This window comes from Anopheles darlingi, chromosome 2 (genome assembly GCF_943734745.1).
Source record: "Anopheles darlingi chromosome 2, idAnoDarlMG_H_01, whole genome shotgun sequence".
Lineage (NCBI taxonomy): Eukaryota > Metazoa > Arthropoda > Insecta > Diptera > Culicidae > Anopheles > Anopheles darlingi.
This window is the reverse complement of record NC_064874.1, coordinates 93,684,402-93,694,401: the sequence shown is the minus strand read 5'-3', so window position 1 is coordinate 93,694,401 and position 10,000 is coordinate 93,684,402. Positions and strand designations below refer to the sequence as shown.

The following is a 10,000-nucleotide window of genomic DNA, read 5'->3' as shown; positions in this document are numbered from 1 at the left end:
CCTACAAATTGATAGTACACTTTTCTTTATAAACTACGCTGTGAATTAACGCTTATAACACTTATACACCCTGGCACCTCTCTGGGACACTCTGTATACAGTTTGAACTGATTAGTGACGTAGACAGAGTTACGACGCCAATGACCTTGATCTGAGAACTTTTTTGACGCAAAACTATGATCCAGCACCTACTCGCTTATCAGTTACATAAGACATTCCCTTTTTTGCCGCTCCAACCAAGGGCCAGTGACGAGCAGTGTCCATTGAACGCACGGAACGCGTTCTGGTTAATGAATTTGGCGACACCTCGCAGCGCCGACCATTGATAACCTTCGGTCACACGCAGGTCATTGGCGGTAAAACTATTTTGTGTTCCCTTCGTAGCGGCTCAGCGGAAGCACAAGCAGCAATCAACATCGGATTGCTCCGTGCGGCTATTAGGGAGCCCTTGGAACCGTATTGATCTTGAGACTGACATCTGTAGGTCGTCTGGTGTTACGCCACGCGATAAGGTGTCTCACTCTCTACCTTTGATGCATTTGCATTTCATAAATGCTAGATTCCTTTTTGATTAATTCGTTTGCTCTCCTCGTCGAACAATGATTAATAACGTGTATGGGCGGACAGGTCGAAGACAGCACCTCTTGTGATAAGCACAAGGGTCGGTTCCGGGAAGCAGACGAATTCAGGACGCCAGATCAGAGTTTCAGAGAACCTAGCACGGGCGGCTGACCAGCTGATTTAAGCCGACCAGAACGATTTAATGTTGCCGGTCGCAACCAAGTGCTTCTGTGACAGCACTGATAGCTCACACCACAAGCGCTCACCCGCTTGCTCGGGAAAGATAAGCGGTTCGTGATGGGGAGCACTTCAAACCAAAAAGGAAGGGCAACTGGTGTTCTCTTTCTCTCTCTCTTTCTATTTTCTAGAACAATATTTGCTAAACTGAAACTCCTTATCACTGAAAACGCATTATGATCCAACATTCGAGACTTTTTTGCGATTTATTTCCCAATGAACTCTATAATCTATCAAGACAAAATTGATTAATTCTCAATGACGAGAAGATTCAATTAACGAAAAATATTACAAGAACCACTAAAAAAGAACTACACAAAAAGAACATCCTTGGCATCAGTAATCAATTTTCTTTTAGTTCAATAATAATTAATCTATTCGCCCAGCTAATGCTACGAAGATATTCAAAAAATCATTTTCTTCAATTTTTGAGAACATTTTTAAGTGAAATGATCGCCACACTCATCTCAATATCACCTCGCGAGAGGATCGGATGCAAAGATGCATCAAGGTGCATTTAAATGCATTCTGAGAGAAACAGAGAGAATGATAGAGAGAGCAAGAGAGGGATCTTACGCATCTCAATCCATTCGAATCTCTCATGCATGGTGCCCGCTGTCTGTTGATCATTCCCCCGGGGGGTGGCCAGCTGTTTCCGAAGGAGGTGTGGCGGTGGGGTCTTGCTCGGTTCGACCGTTCCCATCGCTTCGTGTCGCTCGTGCTGAGTTCAAACTTCGTTCGACGTTCGTTGTGAATGGATCGCGTGTGCTGGGGTTCGTTGGGAGCACTCGCGTCGTTCGTTGTCATCTGTGGTAAACCTATAGGACAGCAGAGCAGCCAGGCACAATAGAGAGCCATCATAAAACGTGAATTTTTGTGAGCCTGTGTGTCCTGTGTCCGGTGCTCGTCCAGTGTGGCTTCTGTAGAGTTCAGTCGGTCGTAGGTGGTGCATCGTGATGTTATGCGCTTTGTTTTGAATTTTCAATCGAACCCCACCTTGTGCGTGTCACCGTGCGTGTATTAGTGGTACCGGAGTGTACCGTGCATTGTGTGTTGGACGCCAGACGCCGTGTTGTGATGGTCAGGCGGACAAACGGTCACCATTGCTGAGCCGCCAGATTGAGTCGCTTGAACTCTGTCCTATTTCTGGGCTATACTGCGACGGCGACGGCAACTGGCGCGCCGGATCAGACCGCGAATCACATTCACCAACACCAACCCCTGTTGGCGTGCCACACACTGGTCCGAACTGGCCCTATCGTCACACGCGCCAGGCGAATAGTGATAAGATTGTGTTCACGCTTCGCGCTGCTGCTTTGCACGACCGCGCCGTTGTTGAGGTTTTTCGTCGCCAGGAGGAGGATAACGCATGCCGAGGAGCGTATAATCCAAGGTCCATTCCGACACCGGACTGCCAGTGCATCCCAAAAGTGGTCCACAAGAGGTGCATCCTCTGGTTGTGAGTGTTGGTTGCGTTGCATCTCGGTGCAGCGCGTATTTTTAGGATCATCTGTTTAAAAAAAAAAAGAAAAGAAATATGTGTTCACTGCTACGTCGATCGTGTTAACTTGTTATCGTCGAGCTAACCGTGAGAACTTGAGAAAATTCCTAGAAAATCAGTCCTGCCAGTGAGTGCACCATGGCTGAGACTGAATCGTACGAATTGAGCTCAGCTCCACCCGAGGATCCAATTGGTGAGGATCAACCACTTCAGGTGCCGCAGCAGCAGCAGCAGGAACAACAATCGCCATCCGCTGAAATCACCGATAGTAACCTCGTGAGTAGACGGCAAGCCGGACCGAAGCTACAGCCGTTGCATATCCCGGCGGAACCTACTCCGGAAAGTGCATCCTGGAATGCTACCTCCGGTCTAGCGACGGCCAACGCCAACGGTGGTGGTTCGACGGCGAGTTCACTTGTCGCGGCCCGACTCTTCAAACCGGTCACCGTCGGTTTCAAAAACCTGTCCTACTCGGTTCGCAATGGAATCTTTCGAAAAGGTTAGTATTGAAGTTAGTAATAATGTGGATTTTTGACTCCCGGGCATGTTTACATTGTCATGGGAATGCATTCACTTGCACTAGATGATCCGAGGGGTCAAGAACCATCGTGGGGTGCCAACAATTTGCTTGGCCAACAGCCAAACCAACTACCGATACGTGGGTACGGCTACGTGCCTCGTGTGCAGCTGTTTTGTCACTTGTTTCTACAATCTGTTTTAAATGACCCTCCTGGAGTGAGGGAGATCTGTTCTGCTAAAACGCTGACAGCATGTTGCTTGTTCAGCTGATTACATCGGCAACTAGGCCGATCGAAGGCGGATCTAGAGCCAGGGACCAACTCTTCTCGTGTCCTTGCTGCGTTGGCTGATTACTGACTCTAGATGGTTATGCCATTCTGTCACGAGATCGGACATGACCATTAAGTGGCCAGAATGTGCGAGCGTGAGTCTTCTCCATCATTCTGCAACTCGGAATTCACTTATCAGTGCTCGTTCTAGATCTCATTGCACACTTGCAGGCTGTTGTAATCCAAGGCAAATCACCTAATCTTGCGCTATGGTCCAAAAGGAGGTGCTTAGCGCAGCGGCTTGCTGCTAATCGATGTTAATTATCGTGGCCGATATTGGTTTCACTTTTGTACCACGGCCACACGGTTCATGTCCGTGCCGTGCTAAACGAACTGCTGCCGGTGGCGCCCACCTAACGATGTTGCACGAATAAGGTTATCGCGGAATCCTCGTGGCCGTCTGGCGGCGGTGGTGGTCAACCCTACAGACACGCCACAATCTCACACAACCAGTAAGATCACAGCTACTCATCCTCATCGTTCAGTAGCAGCATCGTTCATCGACTCGCGTTAAAAAAAGGAAAAAGAAAAGTTGAAATAAAACCCGTCAAGTGGTCCCGGGTTTCGTGTGCGTGTCTGCCTTCTTCTTCCTATCGCTCGCTCGCTCGTCGCGAAGGAAGATAATTTGGCGCAAAAAGAGGCGTGCTTGGCATAATGACGAAGCTCGGGCGCACCATCGATGAAAACGGGGGGCGAGACGACATCTTCTTGTTTCTAGGCACGCGAGTCGGTCCCCGGATCGTACGATTCTCGTTCTTGGCATGTTGGTCCCTCTGCCACTACCGCCTCCTTCTTCGGCATGATCATCACCAGACACACGGTGCGTCTGATTCCTATGGCCATCCGTTTGTGTTGGCAAATAGCAGGAAATTTTTGCGAATTATTCTGTAAATATGATTCCTCATTATGCAGGTGGCACTCTATAAAACTGTCCTTGAACGGTGCGCCGCACAGCGAGCAAAGTTTGCGAACATTTTCATTTCTCTTTTTTTCGAAAACCAGAAAAAAACACACACACTCTCCGACACACAACGCCTCGTCGTTGTTTCGTCTGTTTTCTTGGTCACTTCTTCCTCTGCTGTTGCTTCTGCTGTTGCTTGGCCATCGCTAGCATACGCATCGCTTATGCTTCTTCACGCGAAGCGAAAGGCGAGCAGCGAAAACCACCGAAAAACCGTTGAAACGACCACGGTGAAGGCACACACCAGCACACGCATTGGAAAGGCCCCCCTTCCCGAACCGGCCTGGTGGTATGATTTAATGTTGGAGCACTGCTGGCCTGGGCCGGTTGGCGAGAGCCGTTACAATTGGAGCAAAAATGTTCTGAAATCGTGGCCTGCTGTTGGTTGGCTGGCGCTGAACGCTGGATGATTATGTCACGGGTGTTTTTTTGGAGGGGAATGCGGGAGTGCGGGGTGTGCCACGCTCGGCGCCGTACGTTTCTCGTGACAACACACACCTACACACACGCACTCACTCCGCACGCACTCACGCGGGCGACAGACAGCGGGATGTACAATTCGCAAGAGTTGAACGAACTTCAGATAACCTTCGGGTTGATTATTTTCGATCGTGGCCCGCCAGCCAGGCCACGGTGTGTCGCACCACGATGATCTGTGTGTGATGCGCGATCCGCGATCATGTGGAGCTGCTATGCACTCCATGTGCGTCGATTTTTTTTTATAGGGTGCGTCTTCTTGAACTCCCCGAGCATAACAAGTTACTTTTAGTGTTTGTTGAGTAAAGGTGGAAGGTAAATAGAGACGGCTCAGTGCAATATGTGTGCGAGTGCCACGGGACCGGCGGATGATCCGCACCGGGCGGTGATGGCCTAGGAGCGCCCGCACGAAACGAAACCGGTTTCATCCGGAAGCAGAACACAAACATCAGAACGCAGTGGCCAATACGGTGCGCGCAATAGAACCGAGTAGGAGGGAGCTGGTGTACGCGAGGCCAAACCGGGGCCGGGCGAAGCTAGTAGCGCCAGCGTCACGGAACTAGCATTGGAAGTGGTACGTTTAATCGAATGGGGGTAGTGGGGCCATTGCACAATGCATCAGCATCAGGGCTTTTGTTTGAAAATATTGTTTCCTCCATTGTGACGGTGGTATCGTCACTGACCGGTCCAGGGCCGAACGTGTGCGTCCATCCAAGCCCATTGGCTGAAGATGTGAATTGACCCCGTTTCCTTGTCCAACCCGCAAGTCGGGACGTGCAAAACGCCGCGTCTAGAAACGCGGCCGTCGTCGTCATCGTTGTTCAAGACAAAGCGCCCGGAGCGCTCATCTCTCTAACAGACCAGCCCGACTATTCGCTGATAGGAACGCTGTGCGCGCGCGCGCACACACTACGCTTAGTTGAGATGTTTATTTTCCTCCTTTTTTCATGCTACTTGCTCGATGCTCCTCTCTCTGGTCCAAGCAGTGGCCACTTGAGGCATGCTGCTTTATCAATCCGTCGTCGTCCTCGTTGTCGCAGCTGTTGAGAGTCGGCTAGCGGCCATAAGCCTTGATTACCGCGGTTCAGCGCGAATTTTGCGTAAAGCATCCTCGCGAACAAATAAGGGCCAAGGTAAGGGCGTGCAAGGCCTCGGTGTTTGAAGAGTTTTGCATTGCCACAATCCGCACCGAGCACGCCCCAAGCAATGCACCAATCGATGCTGATCGATCATCAAAAATCCATCAACCGTTTGACGATCTGCACAGGGAGTGGAGTAGATTAGGATAGACTCGAGTACAGATTGGACCACTTTCGAAGGGGGAGAAGGGGTTTGTGTCCATGCGACTCGATTACAACCCTCTGAAAATACAAGCAATCAAGGGTAATGGCAGCGGTGTGACGGTGTCGGTGAAACTACTACTTCATGGTCGCCAGCTGCTGTACCATTTGCGCTTTCTTTCGCGAATGCGCACGCTCGTCTTAGTGTGCAAAGATGCAAATAGCACACACTGCCGCGCGCAATGCAACTAGTTTGATGCATTTTATTGAAGAAAAAAAAAAGTATATTTCCATTACCATACGAGGCGAGGCGGCCACACGATGTCGTATATTGCATGCACACACTAGTACGCGCACGCTCAACTGCTGCGCAATGCACTTGTGGCCACAGGCTGCAGCTACAGTAATGCGCGTGCCGTGGCGAATGTCTTCATTTGCGAGCATCGATTTCATTCAGTTTACCTAACGGTTTAGTGATTCGGGGTGATGGTAGGACATCATATGTGGCCTGTGTGATGGACAGTCTGACGTTCCGTTTCCTTGATGCCATGAATCACCTGGTGTCAGTACGGCAGCTTCGGTGAGTAATTGGTTTCTACGTTCGATTAAACTGTTTGCTGTATTGACCTTTGTTTAATTTGTAAGTGGAGCTGTTAGTGTATTTTTATGACATTTAAAAAAAAACAAGCTCAAACCATGCAAACCACACCCAAGATAGTGTTAAGTGAGGTAAAGCCTACTGTGATAGATGTGAAAGGTGTTCGATCAATCTAATGTCATATGAATGGAGTATGAACCGGGTCGAGTGACTCATCGACAGCATAATATGCGCTGATTGCTGTACTAACTATGCGTCATAGCTACCTCAGCTATCTTGCTCACACACCTTCAGCAATCCCCGAAAGGTTTGGAAGGAGTTTGTATCATTTCATTCATGATAAGCAACACGATGGTCATACGATGACCTGCCAATTGTTACTATTTCTTCCCGATTCCAGCTCAATCGTTTGCTATCTGCGTTATACTCTCTAGCATACCTACCATGACAGAGAGCGAGGTCGTTGATGGGTTGATGGGGATAGGCAGCAATAAATTGTCCCACTTCCGTGGACAGCAACATTTGCACCAGATGGAATTCCCATTGATGCTCGACCCAACGAGACACGCTTTCGATTAAGTTTAATGTACGCAAATATATTGGAGCCCCGGTGGAGTGGTCGTTCCGCTTGAACTGCCCTGACCATTCCCATGCTCGTTTTATGATAATCTTTGCTGAATTAACATTGACCGCGACGGTGAAGGACACACACTTGACGACGAGCTCGCGAATTCGCCAACGACAGTGCAAGTGGGCGACCAGTTGCTCTATTTGGCACGTTCGCAACTAGAAGATGATTTCGAATGTCGTGCTAATTGAACTTAATTGGTCGATGTTCTAGAAGATCGGCATGCCGGTATGAGCATGTTTCAGTATTATGATTTATCTCACCGAGACCCCGGGGTGTGTGTCTGTGGAATAACGGTGGAGAACCTTCCAGGAAAGATCTGTCATAATCGGCACCTTTGCGTTCTGGGTCGCTGCTGGTACCGGGTGGTGCTGCTGTATGTTCTCAGCTTGATACGATCGAACCGGAGATGAAAACCGGTTCCAACCTCGACGAGAAAAATATGAGCAGAGGCATATAACAAGCGGCGGTGAGCGCAGAGATCTATTGATCGTCGTCTTTCTCGAGCAATAAGGTGAGAGCATCGGAGACATCCATGAACCAGAACCTTTCGGTTGTATCGAAACCTGTTTTACTGGAACTGCTTGATGCTGCTGCTTGACGGCCCTCATCACCAGCACGCATGCAAAAGCAGCTGATCTTCGTGGCAACCGAATCGATCCGAACTGCAACTGTGTTGCCTGCCCGTGGCGATTGTGGTGACGGGAAGATAACCTAGTTATTGCCACCGCGTTTGGTGACCGGCTACAGTCCTACGCAAGGCTAAAGGTTCTTGGTTTGCCTGACCGTGAACCGGTTCTTTTCGTTCACGATTTCGCGAACGCATCCTTGACGCGTTCACTCCGAAAGGACACCGCCATGTCGTTTTTTTTTTAACATATATAATGACGGGCGAGCCGTATGTTTATTAACAGTTAATAACAAAAATTGGGGTAGGACATTTCCTTCAATACCCATCGCCATATCCCGGGCTTGCTCGGTTGTGTTTGATTTGGTGGATTTGGGTTTGAATCCTTTGTGGTCCGCCACAGATTGTGGAGTACGACAGTCTGTCGTCGTCCGTTGCGAAGGAGTACGTTGGACGTGGTATAATCGCCATCGCGCATTTCTTCGTGGCGTGGCGCATTTGTTCGTGGCGTGGCGCGTTTCTTCGTGGCGTGGCGCGTTTCTTCGTGGCTTCTGCTGTTCCTCTCTCCTCCTGCCTCTTATTTGTGGGCTAGAACGTTATAAAAGGAAGAGAGGGCTTATTTTGTTGGGGGCTCTTCCTTGGAAGAGCCCGCCGTTGATTTCCCAACGCAAGCCTCTTGGGCGAGCGACGGTCTTCTGCAGCCTGGCATTATTACATAAATCTAATATCTAATATACATAATACAGAACTAATACAGAGATCTATGTACAAGAAATCTAATTATAACATTTATACAGAACATGCAAGGGAGGGGGATTCAGGGGACAATCTCGTTATCGTTGGCAAACTGGAAGATAACGGATAGGAAAGGGATGTCCCGAGCAGCCAGGATGTCGCGGACAGGAGTCGTATCTGATCTACCCATCGACCTTACGGTTGTTAGCAGAGAGGGCCTGGTAGCATTGAGTTCAGGACAGGCCCATAGAAGATGGTCCAAGTCTCTGAACCCGCTACCACAGCTACAAACGTTGGAGCTAACAATCCCTATACGATGCAGGTGCGCGTCCAAGGCATAATGGTTTGACATGAGTCTCGACATCATGCGAATGAACGCACGTCCTACATACAGGCCTTTGAACCAAGGCCGCAAGAAGACTTGCGGGGAGATCGAGTAGAGGAACCTTCCCTTCTCACCATCATCCCACAGCTTCTGCCATCTTTCGAGACAGAGCTGCTGCGGTAGATGGAGAAACTCGGAGGGGCAAAGCTGCCGTTCGAAAAGACTTCCTTCCAGGGCTCCTTTCTTGGCTAAGCAGTCAGCCTTCGCCATGTCGTTAACATTGGATATTGCATTGGAAGTCGGAAGAAGTCCAATCTGAGAGTTTATTGTTTTTAATTTAAAAGGTTAATAGCGATGGATTTAAGATTGTTTATACTTTTGCTTCCAGCTTTGTACTGAACAAAGAAGAAGCAAGGGCCCTTATATGAAGTATAAAGAAGAATGTTTTCAACGCCTGACTTTGTCTTCGAACAGGTGTGCCACGGTGTGGCTTCAGTTGCGAGCGAGTGCTTTATCTATGGGGCTCTCCCCAGGCAGCTGCAGTACGTCGCTAGGCTAGACTGTTATCAATGGGTTATACATATGTTAAGGGAAGTCAAATACGGCTCGCCGGCAAATACGCCGAATAATTGGCACGGCATCAGTTCACTGTTCGGACGAAGTAGGATCACCACACCTGCTAACGATGCTCCCCTTTATCTCTCTATTTCCGCAGGTCGCGATATACTGAAAGATATCAGCGGAGAGTTCCGCGCCGGAGAGCTGACGGCCATCATGGGCCCATCTGGTGCAGGCAAGAGCACGCTGCTGGACATTTTGGCAGGATTCACGTAAGTTTACCAAACTTGGAACGATCTGAAACACTCCGGATTCCTCTTCCTGCTTTGCAGAATGACCGCAATGGGCAGTAGAAATCAATAAGGTATCGTCATGACTCCAAGATTGATGGCAATGATTGGTCTGGCAGGAATCTGGTTGAGATAGCGATGAAGCATTGGGTTTGTGATTAGTAAGTGCCTCGTGGTTGAACGGCCCCCACTTTTTGAGGCATTGTACAATGGCGTCAGCATTATCGCATATTACCTTGCGGCGGTGCGGTGCGATGACTAGTCGTGTTTCGGTGAGCTTCAGTGGTCCAAGTCACTGGCCGTTAGATCCGCTATAAGCTATAGGGACTCTAGTCTAGGAACTGCAAAGTGGGGCTTTACTAAGAGTCCTATG

General features: G+C 49.2%; 1 protein-coding gene across 1 annotated transcript in view; it reads left to right on the top strand.

Annotated features, from left to right (window-relative positions):
- The window catches only part of LOC125950127 (ABC transporter G family member 6), a 28,532-nt gene that overhangs the window by 13,735 nt on the left and 4,797 nt on the right, over positions 1 to 10,000 (top strand). Inside the window, exons 11-12 of the mRNA XM_049677798.1 lie at positions 2,419 to 2,798; positions 9,495 to 9,609. Coding sequence (XP_049533755.1) covers positions 2,419 to 2,798; positions 9,495 to 9,609 — 495 coding nt within the window. The remainder of the gene's footprint in view (positions 1 to 2,418; positions 2,799 to 9,494; positions 9,610 to 10,000) is intronic.